Source organism: Dendrobates tinctorius, unplaced genomic scaffold, assembly GCF_039654945.1.
Source record: "Dendrobates tinctorius isolate UK_male_01 unplaced genomic scaffold, ASM3965494v1 ptg000164l, whole genome shotgun sequence".
In the NCBI taxonomy this organism is placed as follows: Eukaryota; Metazoa; Chordata; class Amphibia; order Anura; family Dendrobatidae; genus Dendrobates; species Dendrobates tinctorius.
In genome coordinates, this window is record NW_027361831.1 from 1,702,752 (window position 1) to 1,721,775 (window position 19,024).

A 19,024-nucleotide genomic window follows, 5' to 3' on the forward strand; every position below is an offset into this window, starting at 1 on the left:
TGATTCTAGGCCATCAGAAAGAACACCAACTCCATCACCATCATCAACCCTCTCTCAGTCCGCCCTGTCCACCGCTACTTCCACCATATGCAGCTCTCAAGTCCAGCTCACCCTCCCAGACACTATGAGTAGGTCAAGAAAGTACTCAGTCTCTCATCCGCGTACACTGGGTTTGAACGCCCACATTGCCAAACTAATCTCGTTTGAGATGATGCCCTTTCGGTTGGTGGAAAGCACAGCTTTCCGCGAACTCATGGCCTATGCAGTACCACGCTATGACCTACCCAGTCGCCACTTCTTCTCTCGCAAAGCCATCCCAGCCCTCCACCATCATGTGAAAGACCGCATTGTCCATGCACTCAAGCAGTCAGTGAGCGGAAAGGTGCACCTCACAACTGATGCATGGTCCAGTCGGCATGGCCAGGGCCGTTACGTGTCCATCACTGCGCACTGGGTTAATGTAGTGGATGCAGGGTCCACAGGGGACAGCGGTGGTGGGACAGTGCTGCCTAGCCCACGGTATAGGAAACAGTTGGCTGTAGGCGTTCGACCCTCCTCCTCCTCCTCCTCCAGAAGCGAAAGCTCGTCCACAGAGCGCAGTCGTACGAGCACTCCATCTGCAGCTGCCACTGTTGCACATGATGTGTCCCCCTATCGAGCAGCTAGTGGAAAGCGTCAGCAGGCTGTGTTGCAGATGATGTGTTTGGGCAACAGACACACCGCCGAGGTGCTGGCCGAGTACTTGAAGCGACAAACTGAGTCATGGCTGGGCAGTGTACATCTTGAGGCAGGCAAGGTAGTTAGTGATAACGGCCGTAATTTTGTGGCAGCCATAGCCCTTTCAAAACTCAGCCATATACCTTGCTTGGCTCACACCTTGAACCTGGTGGTGCAGTGCTTCCTCAAAAATTATCCGGCGTTAACAGCCCTGCTCCAGAAGGTGCGAAGACTGTGCGCGCACATCCGCCGATCGCCTGTACACTCCGTTCGTATGCAGAAGCTGCAGCGATTGCTCCACCTTCCCAACCACCGCCTCATTATCGACATTGCAACAAGGTGGAACTCCACCCTGCACATGGTGGAGCGGCTGTGCGAGCAGAGGCAGACCATAATGCATTTGTGGGAGGATACACGGCCAGGCACTTTGAGAGCAGACATGGAGTTGACAGGTGTGCAGTGGTCGAAGCTGAAAGACCTCTGTAAAGTCCTTCAGTGTTTTGAGGAATGCACACGGCTGGTAAGCGCAGATGACGCCATCCTAAGCATGAGCATCCCACTTATGCGTCTGCTCATGCAAAGGAGGAGGGAATCCTTGATGACATTCAGCCATTGTCTGCTCAGGGACCTCTCCTGGACGAGGTGGAGGAAGAAGAGGAGGAGGAGGAGGATGATGGGGATGATTACTTAGGGGAGGAGGATGCATCTCGTGGGGCAAGTGAAAATGTTGGCGTGGCAAGGTCTGGTACAGGGTTTGTGCGTGACTGGAGGGATGTGGATTTGCCAGAAAGTGCTCCTCCAACCAGCACTTGCAGTGCATCATTGACACCGGGAACATTGGCCCACATGTCAGATTATGCCTTGCAGATCCTAAAAAGGGACCCACGCATTGCCAAAATGATAAACGATGACGACTACTGGTTGGCCAGCATCCTGGATCCACGCTATAAAGGCAAATTACAAAACATCATGCCACAGGAGAACCTTGACCTAATATTGGCTAATAAACAAGCAACTCTGGTAAATCGGTTGCTTGAGGCATTCCCAGCACACAGCAGCGGTGATGGTTCTCACACGAGCCGTACGGGCCGGGGGCAGCTTGGCAGAGGTGTTCGTGGTGCACACAGCAGAAGTGGCGTTGGAGACAGGGGTTTCATGACAATGTTGTGGACTGATTTTTCAAGTACCGCTCACACAACTGGTAATACTGCATCGATGGAAAGTGACAGGAGACAGCAGTTGTCAACTATGGTTACAAACTACTTTTCCTCCCATATCGATGTTCTCCCACACAGGTCATTCCCCTTTGACTATTGGGCCGCTAAACTGGACACCTGGCCTGAATTGGTACAATATGCCTTACAGGAGCTCGCTTGCCCAGCTGCAAGTGTGCTATCAGAAAGAGTCTTCAGTGCAGCTGGATCAATCCTGACAGAAAAAAGGCCCCGTCTGTCAACCCAAAATGTGGATGATCTAACCTTCATTAAAATGAACCATGCATGGGTTTCCAAGGATTTTGTCCCACCTTCCTCTGATGACACATAGGGTGACAGAAAAATGGCTTGTTTTGGTCCACCTCTTCCTGGGACTTGACCTATTTCACCTTTTGCATCAGCTGAATGTCCAACATCAACATATGCCACTTTCTAAAACTCCCTAACTGTGCTGCCTCCCCCCCCCATGGCCGGGGTCACCACCTAGCGCACGACACCGTGCGAGTGCCGTTGCCCTGGACAGGTGGGTAGGCCGAATCTTGGGCGCGGGCACTGGTACAGGGTCCTTCATAGTGCAATCAAGTGTCTCTGACGGTGGTGGTGCACACCCGCCGTCAGACACACCGCCGTACTATGAGGAGCCCAGTGCCAGTACCGACGCCCACGAGTGGGCCCCCCTTGCTTGGGCAGGGCCCCAGCATTTGCAATCTTTACTTCTCCCTGCTCCTCCGCTGTGTAGTCTGGGCCGTCAAATCCATACTGTGCCTGACACCGTCTGAGCCTGCCTCCTGATGTATAGACATATATTTTGAATGTGTACGCTATCCATACATGTTATCCGGGGAAACGGTACCCTTTCTAACCTTTGTGCAATCACGTGCAATCCATACTGGGCCTAACACCATCTGAGCCTGCCTCCTGATGTATAGACATATATTTTGAATGTGTACGCTATCCATACATGTTATCCGGGGATACGGTACCCTTTCTAACCTTTGTGCAATCATGTGCAATCCATACTGGGCCTAACACCGTCTGAGCCTGCCTCCTGATGTATAGACATATATTTTGAATGTGTACGCTATCCATACATGTTATCTGGGGATACGGTACCCTTTCTAACCTTTGTGCAATCACGTGCAATCCATACTGGGCCTAACACCGTCTGAGCCTGCCTCCTGATGTATAGACATATATTTTGAATGTGTACGCTATCCATACATGTTATCTGGGGATACGGTACCCTTTCTAACCTTTGTGCAATCACGTGCAATCCATACTGGGCCTAACACCGTCTGAGCCTGCATCCTGATGTATAGACATATATTTTGAATGTGTACGCTATCCATACATGTTATCTGGGGATACGGTACCCTTTCTAACCTTTGTGCAATCACGTGCAATCCATACTGGGCCTAACACCGTCTGAGCCTGCCTCCTGATGTATAGACATATATTTTGAATGTGTACGCTATCCATACATGTTATCCGGGGATACGGTACCCTTTCTAACCTTTGTGCAATCACGTGCAATCCATACTGGGCCTAACACCGTCTGAGCCTGCCTCCTGATGTATAGACATATATTTTGAATGTGTACGCTATCCATACATGTTATCTGGGGATACGGTACCCTTTCTAACCTTTGTGCAATCACGTGCAATCCATACTGGGCCTAACACCGTCTGAGCCTGCCTCCTGATGTATAGACATATATTTTGAATGTGTACGCTATCCATACATGTTATCCGGGGATACGGTACCCTTTCTAACCTTTGTGCAATCATGTGCAATCCATACTGGGCCTAACACCGTCTAAGCCTGCCTCCTGATGTATAGACATATATTTTGAATGTGTACGCTATCCATACATGTTATCTGGGGATACGGTACCCTTTCTAACCTTTGTGCAATCACGTGTAATCCATACTGGGCCTAACACCGTCTGAGCCTGCCTCCTGATGTATAGACATATATTTTGAATGTGTACGCTATCCATACATGTTATCTGGGTATACGGTACCCTTTCTAACCTTTGTGCAATCACGTGCAATCCATACTGGGCCTAACACCGTCTGAGCCTGCCTCCTGATGTATAGACATATATTTTGAATGTGTACGCTATCCATACATGTTATCTGGGGATACGGTACCCTTTCTAACCTTTGTGCAATCACGTGCAATCCATACTGGGCCTAACACCGTCTGAGCCTGCCTCCTGATGTATAGACATATATTTTGAATGTGTACGTTATCCATACATGTTATCCGGGGATACGGTACCCTTTCTAACCTTTGTGCAATCACTTGCAATCCATACTGGGCCTAACACCGTCTGAGCCTGCCTCCTGATGTATAGACATATATTTTGAATGTGTACGCTATCCATACATGTTATCTGGGGATACGGTACCCTTTCTAACCTTTGTGCAATCACGTGCAATCCATACTGGGCCTAACACCGTCTGAGCCTGCCTCCTGATGTATAGACATATATTTTGAATGTGTACGCTATCCATACATGTTATCTGGGGATACGGTACCCTTTCTAACCTTTGTGCAATCACGTGCAATCCATACTGGGCCTAACACCGTCTGAGCCTGCCTCCTGATGTATAGACATATATTTTGAATGTGTACGCTATCCATACATGTTATCTGGGGATACGGTACCCTTTCTAACCTTTGTGCAATCACGTGCAATCCATACTGGGCCTAACACCGTCTGAGCCTGCCTCCTGATGTATAGACATATATTTTGAATGTGTACGCTATCCATACATGTTATCTGGGGATACGGTACCCTTTCTCACCTTTGTGCAATCACGTGTAATCCATACTGGGTGTGAGAACGGCTGGCGAGCTGTTAAGCAAGCTACAGCACCTGTGGTTTGCACACGTAAGTTTTTCATTTTTTCAGGAATGACAGTTAGGCCTAATTCCGGAACTGCGGTTGACCTGCACTTACTGGGAAATCATTGTTCGCGGGTAATAATTGTAATCAGTGATCCCCATCACTAACGTTGTTCAGCGGGTTATCTGCACCTGTAAGCGACAAACGCTGGCCTTTTCAGTGTAGCGCACATGCAGCCACGGACATGTAAGGGCATGACACACCAGTTATTGGCCAATCTCGTGCCAGAGCCTCACGTGTCCCTCTAGTAAGCCGGACTCGGACCGCGGGGCATGACGGAGTCTCGTTCGTTAACGGAATTAAGCTTGCAATGTGTTCATCTGTTTTGTAGCTGGCATGGTTGAGGTTTCCCAGGTGGAGTCGAATTTAACCGTAGGCTCCACTCCTGGTGGTGCCCTTCTGGACATTCCTTTAAGGTTCAGCTTTGCAACCATACTGCCCACGTAAAACAAACACTTTGCCTTCATGAACGCTGTTTGGAGGGTCATGACTCGTGGGAATAACGCCGCCCAATCAGTTAACCTGCTAGAGAGATCGTTCGTTGCTCCCAAGCATGACATCACACTCCCTTGGAAGAAGGTAATGCCACTGTGGCGACCTGGGGGCAACACAAGTGCACTGATGCCCAGCCACTGCTCGATGAATCTGCTGGTACATTGACCCAGACCACTACATTCCCCTCGCACGCTACACGACCTGAATCTGACCCTGATGAAACTCAGGTTACCCTTCCCATATACAGTTCCATCTTACACGGTGACAAAGAGGAAGCTGCAGATGAAAGTGCAGGTTCGGCCCACCCGCCATCAGACACACCACCGTACTATCAGGGGCCCTGTGCCAGTGCCGTCGCCAACGAGTGGGCCCCCCCTGCTTGCTCAGGATCACAGCACTTGCAAAGTTGAAATACTGTGCAGTGAGATGGAAGATGGGGACGACGAGGAGTCCAGACAAGTACAGGGATTCCCTAGCGAGGAGACTTATTTGATTGTTTTCAATGTTGGGACAGCAATTTTTGGGGAGCACTATACTCTGGAGAATGATAGATGGGGCCCACCATACACTGGAACATTCCAAAGGTGGACATCAGACACTGGAGCAGCATTTACAGGGCCCATTATACACTAGAGCATTAGAAATGGGGCCCATTATGTTTGGAGCATTATTTGGGCCCATAAGACAGTGGAGCTTCATCCATGGGGACCAACATATACTGTAGCATTATGTGGAGCTCATCATATACTGTTTCAAACATTATATGGGACCAATGATTCTGTATGGAGAAATAGATGGGCCTCGTCATGAGATGTAAAAAGTGAGGTATTTTTCATTGTACTATACCGCTATTTCTCTGCCGTATCGGAGCATGATGAGTTGTGGTATGTGTTAAAGGGGCGCTCTTTCGCCCAGGGCACATGAAAACCTGCAGCCAGCCCTCCCCCCCCACAACTTTAGCCAAATAACCCCCATTTTTCAGTGCGTAACTTGTATTATGAAGTTAATTAAGGTTGACAAGCTTAAGTAAGAAGAATTGATGCTTTTGGCATTCAAATGGGCACTGTAGGTGTGTTTCCTGTCCTCTTCTCACTGCCGACTTTTATTCCCCATTGACTTACATTGGGTTTCGTGTTTCGGGACGACCCCGACTTTTCCCTATAATCGGACGATCTAGCTCGACCCGACTTTTGGATAAGTCGGGTTTCACGAAACGAAACGCGACCCTAAAAAACCAAAAGTCGCTCAACTCTACAACTAAGGCTTCTGCCGAAACGCGTCAACCAGTTACTGTCTGCCCTGTGATTTTTTAAATGATTTTCTAATAAAAACAAGGATATTTTTAATTCAAGGATCCAGCACAATTCTCTTGTCTCTTGGTATTTATATATGCATCCAGCCGACAGGTGGCTGTGCTTCCTGCTTACATGGATCGGACAGGTCAGAGGACTTACTGGTGAGCAACATATTCCCTACTGACTTTTGTGTACGTTGTTTCCCGCTGTCTACGGTATATATTGCCTACCAAGTTCCTGCTCAGTGAAAAGTATTTTGATTCACGGTCTCCTTCATTGAACTGTCAAACATCTGGTCCAAACCCTCATCATTGGTTACATGTGGCTTGCACGGGCGTAGCTCCCTCACAGCACAAGTCCACACATAGAGCCAGGACTCACACCATCATGTAATGATCCAGGACACAAGCAGGGCTTTTTTTGCAAAAATAAATATTTGCCGGTACGCATTTCTGATTAATTTCTCATTATTCAGTACCGTAGTCTTTATGCTAATTTCAATCAAAAACTATGTAATTCAGATTGCAAAAGAAAAGTAAAAAATGACTATTACTGTATAAACTTTTTTTTCACTTGCAAAATATGGTTTTCACATTCCTTATCCGATTTACCTAGGCTGTATTCTATAAGAAACGCCAAATTTCAACCAAATTTTCATCAGCCACGACGTCTCGAGTTCGTTCTTTACTGTTTCTGTCAATGGCTGATCGCCGACCTCGAAGTATCCAAGAGTCAACGTACTTTGTTGGATCAAACAGCTTCAAAGGTGGCCCAACTAGCCTGACAAAAAGCAGCGAAGTCTTTGTCAGCAACGATGCACGGGATGGTGTCGCGATCAGGTTCATTTGCGAAAATGCCCGTTCGCATCCGCTGGAGGAAATAGGAATGGTACAGAGTGCCAGAGCCGCACCGCCTGAGAAATAGTGCATTATTTTATCCATCTAAGACAAGTTTCACGAAACAAAACTCAATGAACTTGTACAAAACTTCATAAAATACTAATATAAACAACGATTTAAACAAATCAAACCAAAACAGACCGGCTCCCCATCAGTGGTATACAGCCCCCCCATTCTGCCGCACACCTTAAAATAATGTTAAAAATAATGTTCTTACCCTCCGCCACCGCTGCCAATCCCTACTTCTTCCTGCTTTCGCCGACGTCATGTGACAGGAGCAGCGATGACGTCATTGCTGCTGCGCCGGTCATAGCCGGGTACAAGCAGGAAGAAGCAGGGACTGGAGGACGGCGGCGGTGACAGAACGACGGAGGGTAAGAATGAATGCTTTATTATTTTAAGGTGTGCGGCAGCACCTTCAGATTTTCCGGTACGCCGTACAGTCGCGTATCGGAGCAACAAAAGCACTGGACACAAGAGACTAGTAACGCGCCTATGGCTACCGCCCTGCACCACGTGTAAGGTGAAAGAAGCTTGTTGATGGAAATAGGAAGGGATTGATTGCAGTTACTTATACCAAAGGGTGTGCAACTAAATATTATGTTGAGGGAGCCAACAATTTTGACCAGCCCATTTTTGGGGTTTTGTGTGAAATTATGTCCAATTTACCTAATTTGCTCTGATTTTGGTTGTTGTTTCCATACACCCAAAAGGAAATAAACACATGTATAGCAAAACATGTCGTTGCAATATACTTTTGGGAGATACACTTCATTTTCTGGAACAATTTCAAAGGGTGCCAACACTTTCGGTCATGGCTGTGTGTTGACATGTCCGATTTTCTGTTTATTGAATCTCTTTTAGTAGAACTGTTACTAGGTCCTAGACACTAGATAAAAGTTACGTGATTTATTACATGCAGGTGATTTTGCCATTGAGTTATGTTTTAACCTCAGGTAATAAAGTAATTGTGGAACTATTGATTAATGTCCTGATAAGTGTCACAGAACAATAACTTACAAGCATACTGGATCCTTGCAAATTTCCATATCCGTACATAGTATTGGCTTTCTATCTCGAACATTGTCAGACCACTCTTCTCATTGTGACCCAAGTTTCCCAGATATAAGGGTTATTATGATACCTAAACTTTGGAAACTGAACCTTTTTTGCTAACCAGTGATTGATAGTGGGGAGCAATAGGGAATCCACCTTCTGAGCACTTTCGGATGCACGAGGCGACAGCCTCGATGCATGGAGCATGTGAAACAATGAAAGAAGATTTTAGGGGAGCCATTAAAGGGTATAAATAAGACAAATGTGAGCCCTTAGATAATGGATTACAACAGACTCTGAGGGAGGCTTAAGACAGATATGTACAAGACCCTTTAGAGAGAACCTAGGACAGTTTACACAGAGCACAAACTAAACTAACACTGGATGGTCATGGTCTATAGGAAATAATTCTTCTTTAAACAACATTATTTTGATGAAGGGGAAAATGCAACCAATCCCCAGCGCACATTAGCTAATATACGATTCACCTTCCATACTGAAAATATACTTCTACAGTATCGCAAACAGTGAATGAGATCATGTCATTTCTCCATCAGGCCAATCTGGCAACACCATCTACGGAATCAAGAGACTTTCCTAATGCAGCTCTAAGCTTGGAAACATTTTAACTATATGATCTATGAACACTGAAAAGCCTCCTTGGGTGGATGGCCTTCCAAGGAAAATATATAAAAAAATAAAGATATTTTGTCACCCAAGCTAGTGGAAGTGTTTCATAAATCTCTGTTTAGAAGATCTTTGCCACCATCAATACAGGACGCCATTGTTGTTGTCTTGCCAAAGCCTAGGAAAGATGCCTTCTTACCAGGTTCATACTGGCCTGTCTCTCTTTGGACAGCTTATGTCTAGATATTGGGAAAAGTACTGGCCAATAGATAGTGGATAATACTATATCCAATCATACATCAGTAGAAAACCATATTTATGCCTGAGAAATTCACCTCCATAAATATTAGGCATCTCTGAAGCCTTCTGCTCCCATGAGATAATTACAGAGGAGGAACCATATTCTCGTTAGAAGCCGCACACAGCAGCTGACAGTGTTGAGTGGCCCAACCTACAATTGTAAATATACCGTAATCAGCAGGTTTGGTCGGAGACCCCAAGCTTTGTTAGGGTATGTAAAAGAAAGGACACTGGACACACACGGTAAAACTGCGGTAGGACGTTTATTGTTTCTTGCACAAAAATTAATAACATTTAGTTAAATTCAGATTAACCCTCCTACAAAACATGATTAACAAAGTCATTACTTCAGGACTGTATGAGAAAGGGATTTTACAAGAAATTCTACAGCCAAAAATGAGAGAATCCGAGCCCCAAGGCTGGATACTTCGGGTCTGGCCTCCAGCATATAAGACCGGGATGGGATATTTGACCCTAGAGCGTCTCTACTCAGCATAATGAGACTCACTAATCTTTTTCATATAAAGAGCGATTGAGAATAATAGAAACTGCCTAATTACAAGGACCTTGTCTGATCTTTATGTCCTTGTACTTTGTAAAGAACCATGGAGATAGCGCTATAGCTCTGTATAACATATGATGTTGCTGTAGCCCAATACTTCTATGCAGGTGGTCTCTTTATAGATAGTTGTATCCTAGCATTCCAGGTAGGGAGAAAGGAAAGGTATGGAAGTTGTCTTATGGTAATTTCTCATTAAAATTTCTAATAAAAATATCCAATTAAAAAAAACGTCTTCTCAGCATTTTGTTTGTGCTTTCAGATAGCCCAATAGGGATACCAAATAAGTATTAAAAAAAAAAAAAAATTACAAAATTTATTCCAAAACCGTATTGGAGAAGCATACAGCGTACGCTGATGCAGATATATTTCCAAAAGAGGGGAAATTGCTTTTCATAGCTACAATTGCAGCAGCAGGCTTTTCTGTTGTTGTCCCTGGTACAAAGTACATTATAATCAAGAGAATTTGGAGTAAAAATAAAGTTCCACAGTTGAATATGTTATATATATATATATATATATATATATATATATATATATATATATTTTTTTTTTTTTTTTCCTGTGCTGGGATAATCATATAAATGTGCCCATGCTGTGTACTGTGTAATGGCCATGTGTGACCATGCAGGAAGATTATCTAAACAGATCACAGCTCCTGGGCAAGGGGGGAAACAAAAGCGTATACAGACAGGACAGTATGGGATCACCGCTGATTTTGTTAGGTCAAAACATTTCCATTCCTGTTAAATACATATTTTACCTCACAGAAAGAATCCGCTGTGATCCCACCCTGTCCTGTCTGTATCCTCTCGCCATTACACAATACACAGCAGGGACACATTTTTAAGATTATCTCAGCAGGGGGGTATTTTTTAAACCTTCAATTGTGGAAATTATTTTTATTCCAAGATCTATTGATTCAAATGTACTTTGTTCACGAGACAGACAACCCCTTTATGGAAAGGAATATATGAAAAAAAACTGTTACTGCGTAATTGTAGAAGTAAGATAATATTATCCTGGCTATTTAATGTCATAATGAGGGAACAGGAAAAGGTAACTGGGAGAATGTAGTTGGATCAATGAATCAATCAAAATCAACTAGTGTACTTTGGCAAAGTATAACATTTTGCATATGTTCATTATACATAGGATTTCATAGCAAAATTAATTGTCAAATTTGGCCAACAAAAGGGACCCTAGATGTAGTACTAAGTTAGCAACACCTATCATATGATATGAATATGCTGTATTGCGGTATAGTCAGCATGGAACATTCTCATCTGTCATCTCATGTCTTACAAGACTTAATTTAGAGCTAAAATATTTCCCACATTCTGAGCATGAATATTACTTCTCCCCTCTGTGAATTATCTGGTGTGTAATAAGACGTGATTTCTGCTTAAAATATTTCCCACATTCTGAGCATGAGTATGACTTCTCCCCTGTGTGAATTCTCAGGTGTTTAATAAGATTTGATTTCTGGTTAAAATATTTCCCACATTCTGAGCATGAATATGGCTTCTCTCCTGTGTGAATTCTCTGATGAATAACAAGAGAAGATTTCCGCTTAAAATCTTTCCCACATTCTGAGCATGAATTTGGTTTCTCCAATGTGTGAATTCTCTGGTGTATAACAAGATAAGATTTCTGCTTAAAATCTTTCCCACATTTTGAGCATGAATATGGTTTCTCCAATGTGTGAATTCTCTGGTGTATAACAAGATAAGATTTCTGCTTAAAATCTTTCCCACATTGTGAGCAGGAATACGGCTTCTCCTCTGTGTGAATTGTTTCGTGTGCAACAAGATGTGATTTATACTTAAAATCTTTCCCACATTCTGAGCATGAATATGGCCTCTCCCCTGTGTGAATTCGCTCATGTCTAACAAGAGTTGATTTCTGGTTAAAATATATTCCACATTTTGAGCAGGAATATGGCTTCTCCCCTGTGTGAATTCTTTCATGTGTAACAAGACGTGATTTATATTTAAAATCTTTCCCACATTCTGAGCATGAATATGGCTTCTTTTTTGTGTCAGTGCTCTCCTGTCTAACAAGATTTGATTTCTGTTTAAAATATTTCCTGTGTTCCGAGCAGGAATATGGCTTTTCCCCTGTGTGAATTTTCTTGTGTACAGTAAGACGTGACTCAGATGCAAAACATTTCCCACATTCTGAGCAGGAATATGGCTTTTCCAGTGTGTGAGTTCTCATCTGTTTAACAAGATTTGTTTTGCTGTTAAAATATTTCCGTGATGAATCAGAAGATAGGACCTTTTTAACAGAATCAGATGATAGATCATTACTGTGACAAGATGAAGTACTATCTGGAAAATTCTCTCTCTCTTCAATTGCATCTTGTATGCGATCAAGGTCCTCTGATTTAATAAATGAATTTGTCAGATGTCCCTGTGAGCTCCTGCTACAGTCATCTGCCAAAAAATAACAAAACATTTTTGAATAAAATATTGTTAATTATAATTTTACAACATTTGTACATAAAATGTTGATAGCAAATCTCAATTCAAATTATTCAGTAAGACAATAATAGTTTACAATTAAACAGTAGACCTTAAGCCATGAGCCATTAGACCATGATGTTCCACTGCCTTTGCTCATTCTGCCTCCCAAATATTGGAATAAAAAGCCATAAAAACAAACACATGATGTAGCCAAAAATGATACCAATTAAAACTTCTACTCATCCAGCAAAAAGCAAGCCTACCACTTAGGACCATGATGGAAAGTCTTAGTTACTCACCGGTTAACGATATTTTTTGGAGTCCATGACAACACCACATGAGAGAGGGGATCCGCCCTTCAGGAACAGGAAAGCCTACAGATACATAAGGGTGGCACCTCTCCCACGCATCAGTTGGTTTACAGAGCACAAGAAGACCACCAAGGTTAATAGCATGGTTTATGTATAATACTCTACTTAACTATTTATTACCTGTCTACATATAAGAGGAAGAAGTGCACACCCAAACTAAATGAAAGGGAGGGAATCTACGGGTGCGGTCATGGACTCCGAAAAATACCGTTAACCGGTGAGTAACTAAGACTTTATTCAATCGTCCATGACAGCACCACATGAGAGAATTAGGCTATGTGCACACGTACTGGAACTCTCGCGGAAATTCCCGTGAGAATTCCGGAATTCCATTCCGCGGGAAAATCGCATTTTAAATTCCCGCGATTTTCCCTCGGAAAAACTAGCATTTTGGAAGCGTAATTAGCTTGCAGAATGCTAGCGTTCTCCAAGCGATCTGGAGCATCGCTTGGAGAACTGATTGACAGCTTGGTCACACTCGTCAAACATAGTGTTTGACGAGTGTGACCAACTTTTTACTACTGAGGCTGCCTATGCAGCATCAATAGTAAAAGATAAAATGTAAAAAAAAATAAAAAATGGTGTTATTCTTACCTTCCGATGTCCCGCGCAGCCGTTCCCAGTAATCCTTTGCGAAAATGCCCGTGATGACGTCAGTTCTCGCAGGATCGCGACGTCTCGCGGTCATTCGCGATGACGTCGCGCGACTGACCGCGAGACTTCGCGATCTCGCGAGAACGGACACCATCGCGGGCATTTTCGCAAAGGATTACTGGGAACGGGAGCGTGGAGAGAGGCGGGAATGCTGCGCGGGACGCCGGAAGGTAAGAATAACAATATTTTTTATTTTAAAATTCTATTTTTTACAGGGATATGGTACCCAAAGCCCGGAGGACAGTCTCCTCTCCTCCGGACCGTGGGTACCATCCGCAAATGTTCTGCTTACTTTCCGCATGTTGTGCACAGCCACATGCGGAAAGTAAGCGGAACAATGCATTCCTATGGGTGCGGGATCGCCGCGATTCCTCAAATTAATGAGCATGCTGCGTTTTTTACCGCGAAGTCATTCCGCCGCGGTAAAAACCGCAGCATTAGCACAGCATTGCGGAATCCCATAGGAATGCATGGGATGCTTATTTTTCGCATTTTCGCGGTTAAAACGCCACGTGTGAACTCAGCCTTACAGAGAGTAATAATTACTTAGGGAGGGATTACAGCCTGCAGAACTCTGACACCAAAAGAGAGGTCTGAGGAAGCACCCAGGTCTAGCCTATAGTGGTTGTAAAAGGTGCTCGGAGAGGACCAGGTAGCTGCCTTACATATTTGGTCGATCGAGACTTCCAATCTCTCCGCCCACGAGGTTGCCATGGCTCAGGTGGAATGCGCCCTCAGTTTGCCAGGAGCCGACCTGCCCTTCGAGGTGTATGCTAACGAAATGGCCTCCCTAATCCACCTAGCTAGTGAGCATTTTGAAGCCCTAAGGCCTTTCCTAGTGCCCTGATAGGAGATAAACAAGGCATTATCTTTTTTTCCACGGATCGGTAACTGTCAGGTATTCCAGGAGACATCTCCTAACGTCTAGAGTTTGTAGTTTCCTTTCCTTTTCATTCACTGGATTAGGGAGGAAGGATGGAAGGACTATTTCCTGCGTTCTATGGAAACTGGAGGCTACCTTAGGCAGGTATGTTGGATCAAGTGTAAGTACTACCCTGTCATCCCTGAATTGTATGCAAGGAGGAAGTCTAGATAACACCTGGATGTCACTTACTCTGCGGGCCGACGTCAGTGCTACCAGAAAGGCTGCCTTGAGGGACACATTTTTTGTAGAGGCTGATGAAATAGGTTCAAACGGGGCCTCGGTCATGTCCGAGAGGACTAGGTTAAGATCCCATAACATAAACCTATCTTTCACTACTGGTCTGGACCTGCCTGCTGCTTTAAAAAAATCTATTGATCCAGAAGTTACTGGCGATGTTGCAGTTAAAAAGGGCACCTAAGGCTGACACTTGTACTTTAAGGGTACTGGTGGAAAGCCCCATGTCCAGACCTCTTTGTAAGAACTCTAGAATCTGCGCCATCGGTGTCGACTGTACAGCTACTACCCCTGAGTTCTGAAGGAATCTTTTTCAGATCCTAACGTAGATTTTGGTTGTGATTGGCTTTCTGCTCTTAAGCAGGGTGTTAATCAAGGCTGGGGAGAAACCTCTCTCTTTCAGCAGTGACCATTCAAAATCCACGCCATCAGATGTAGGCCAGCCACCTGAGGATGGTAAACTGGGCCCTGGGATAGGAGATCCGGGATGTCTGGTAGGACTCATGGTTCGGACACCGACATGGTCCTGAGGCATGAGAACCCATGGCCTCCTGGACCAAAACGAGGCGATCACTATAATCTTCGCCTTTTCCTCCTGACTTTCCTCATCACCAGGGGTAGTAGAGACAGGGGAGGGAAGGCGTATGCTAGCCTGAAGTCCCACTTTATCAGAAGGGCCTCTACTGCCAGAGGGCCTTCTCTGGGATTTAGAGAGCAAAACTGAGGCACCTTCCTGTTCTCCCTGGTGGCGAAAAGGTCCACTTCTGGCCCCCCCATTTTTGTACAATCAGGTCGAAGATGGAGGTTTTTAGGGACCATTCCCCTTGTTTTAGCAGGTTGCGACTTAAGAAGTCTGCCATGGTGATTTCTCTTCCTTTTATATGCAGAGTTGTTAAAGACAGAAAATGCTGCTCTGCCAGTTGGAACATCCGCTCTGCTACATTCATCAGGGGTCTGGAACGAGTCCCACCTTGGTGATTGACATAAGCCACGGCGACCTGATTGTCGGAGAATATTTGAACATGATGAACCTGTAGATACACAAGGAGGCTTTTAACTGCCTGCTCTACTGCTGTTAGTTCTTTCAGGTTAGAAGACATTTCTTTTTCTTTTTTTTAAATTCTTTTTATTAAGCACAGGATACAAAGAATGCACAACGTACACAATGACTTATGATAAAAGACATTATACAAAACACATGTCTCCGTCCATAAAAAAATGTAATACAAGGAAATTGCACATTCTTATAGATAAACAAGGTAACATGTATATTTCCTTCTCAGCATATGTAAAGGACAATTGCTTATGTATTTTCCCACATGTGTATCAATCCAGTTTCACAAACCTTGTCATATCATGCAACCGTAGGAACTAACTAAAACTCCTAAACTTCAACTACTGCTACATCAACTAATATCTACTATTTCCGCAGCCTGGCTTCCTATATCACACTGTCACATGTGACGTCTCAGTCTTGCAAAGTGAGGTGAGAGGAATTCCACCTCTCCCTGATTTTTTCAAATTTACCCGGGCATCCCCTGTTTTGGTATAACGTGTGCTCATATGGGACAATTAAGTTCACCAGCTTGATCCAAAACCCAAGGGAAGGACATGAGCCGCCCATCCACTGCAGTGCCAACACCTTTCATGCCACAAACAGCGTCTCGCACAGGAAGACCCCAGTATAGCGATCCCAGATCTCCTCCTCCCACACCCCAAACAAGCAGACCAATGGCTCTAGAGGGACAGGGGCTTGCACCAGGGATGTCAGCAGTGCAGTCACCTCTTTCCAGTAATGCAGGATAGTGGGACATTGCCACACCATATGAATAAAGTCAGCATCTGGCGAGTGACATCGCATACATTCTGACGACTGAAGCCGACCCATCCTAAAAAGTCGCACCGGAGTTAAATATGATTGATTAATTATATACAGTTGTATCATTCTGTTGTTAACCGATGGTGATACTCCAATCGGAGACTCCAGAATCTCCTCCAACTCCTCTCCTTGCACTTCAGGAATGAGTCGTTCCCACTTCGTCTTAATAGAGCTTATGACTAGTGTTGAGCGATACCACCCGATACTGAAAAATATCGTATCGGAATGGATCGGCCGATCTAAAAAAAGTATCGGGCATCGCCGATTTCGATCCCGGAAGTCCCATTCAAGTCAATGGAACAGAAATATCGGAATTAAAAAAAACCCTTTCTTTCCCTGTCGGTTAATTCTACATGAAGAAAAACAACTAATAATAATGTAGAATGTATTGTGGGAGGTGTAGGAGACATTAATGCCATAGAGGTTTAGCCCAATCAAATGGAATAGCAGGAATTTTTTTTTTTTAAAGACTTTCGCAGTTACAAAGATATTGACTATGCTAAAGTCTTTAATTTTTTGTCAGATATGTATGTTTCACTACTTCCATGCTCTTCACCTTCTTTTTTACTTCTCCCACACTTTCTCCTTCATCATCTTCAGCAGCAGCAGTATCTTCTTCTTCTTCTTCTATTCTTCTTCATATTCTACTTCTTCTTCTTCTTCTTCATCTTCTTCCTATTCTACTTCATCATATTCTTATTTGTGTCAGGCATTCCTGTAGTTGTTATCTATAAAAGTTTGAAGATTACACCTTCCGTTCAGCCTGACACAAAAGATTTACAACAGGATTTGTCCGCGTTCAGTTTGGCCTGCAGCAGCAGGCCTTTTCCAGGGGCACCACGAGGAGGAACTGACTCACCCCCATACACTGCTTAGTCTTCTTCTGCTTATAAATTTGATAATCTCATTTGCTCAGATTTTTAGTCTTATGCTTAATGTTCTTCTGCTTTTGGTTTTTATGCTTCTTGGTCTTCTGTCTCTTGTTGTTCTGCATCTTGGTGGTTGTCTTCCTGTTCTTTGTCCTCTTGGTCATCTTCTTCAGGTTCATCTTTTAGGTATTCTTCTGTGTGGTCTTCAAGGTCGTCGTCTTCAGAGTCATTGTCAGGGAGATCCAGAGTGAGAATCAAAAACCATTTCCACAAGCTTGAACTTTGAAAAGTAGCAGAAGTTACAAGAAGGCTGAGGAACTGGCGAGAACCAGCTGATGGTACTGGAACCCGGAGTGGCAGCAGAATGAACAAGAGCCAATGGCACAACCGTGGACCAGCTGACGGTGCTGGAACACGGTTACTAAGCAGGAGGTACCTGTGCTCCAAAGCACTACCAAGGACCAGCAGACGTTGGTGGAACTCGGATACCGATAAGGAGGCACCTAGGCCAAATGCTCTGCCGGGAACCAGCTGACGTTGCTGTAACCCGGATGGGTAGCAGAAGGTACCCATGATTAACAAAGTGTCGCGTCCGCGAGCAGGCCGCAGTTACCGAAACCCACAGTCCTACAGGGGGTGCTTTTCCTATTGGCACTATGGAACCAGCCTTTGTTACCTGAACCCGCAGTCCACATAGGAAGCACTGAAACTGCAGGCACCATAAACTCGGCTAACCCGATCGCAACATGACAGGACAACGTATCAGTGGCAAAGTGACGTTGACACTACCTGGAAACAGCAGGCGTGCTGTAACCAGGCTGGGCAGGAGGGAGTACCCATGCCAAAGACACTGCCGAGAACCAGCTGACGGTGCTGGAACCCGGAGGGGCAGCAGAATGAACAAAAGCCAATGGCACAACCGTGGACCAGCTGACGATGCTGGAACACGGTTACTAAGCAGGAGGTACCTGTGCTCCAAAGCACTACCAAGGACCAGCAGACGTTGCTGGAACTCGGATACCGACAAGGAGGCACCTAGGCCAAATGCTCTGCCGGGAACCAGCTGACGTTGCTGTAACCCGGATGGGTAGCAGAAGGTACCCATGATTAACAAAGTGTCGCGTCTGCGAGCAGGCCGCAGTTACCGAAACCCACAGTCCTACAGGGGGGCTTGTCCTATTGGCACTATGGAACCAGCCTTTTTTACCAGAACCCACAGCCCACATAGGAAGCACTGAAACTGCAGGCACCATAAACTCGGCTAACCCGACCGCAACACGACAGGACAACGTATCAGTGGCAAAGTGACATTGACACTACCCGGAAACAGCAGGCGTGCTGTAACCAGGCTGGGCCGAAGGGAGTACCCGTGCCAAAGACACTGCCGAGAACCAGCTGACGGTGCTGGAACCCGGAGGGGCAGCAAAAGGAACAAGAGCCAATGGCACAACCGTGGACTAGCTGACGATGCTGGAACACGGTTTCTAAGCAGGAGTTACCTGTGCTAAAAAGCACTACCAAGGACCAGCAGACGTTGCTGTAACTCGG

General features: G+C 44.9%; 1 protein-coding gene across 1 annotated transcript in view; it reads right to left on the reverse strand.

The window, feature by feature from the left end:
* Positions 1–10,717: 10,717 nt before the first annotated feature.
* LOC141052907 (uncharacterized) overlaps positions 10,718–19,024 on the reverse strand; it is a 59,612-nt gene continuing 51,305 nt past the window's right edge. Inside the window, exon 5 of the mRNA XM_073550227.1 lies at positions 10,718–12,514. Within this exon, the coding sequence (XP_073406328.1) occupies positions 11,430–12,514 (1,085 nt within the window). The 3' untranslated portion in view covers positions 10,718–11,429. The remainder of the gene's footprint in view (positions 12,515–19,024) is intronic.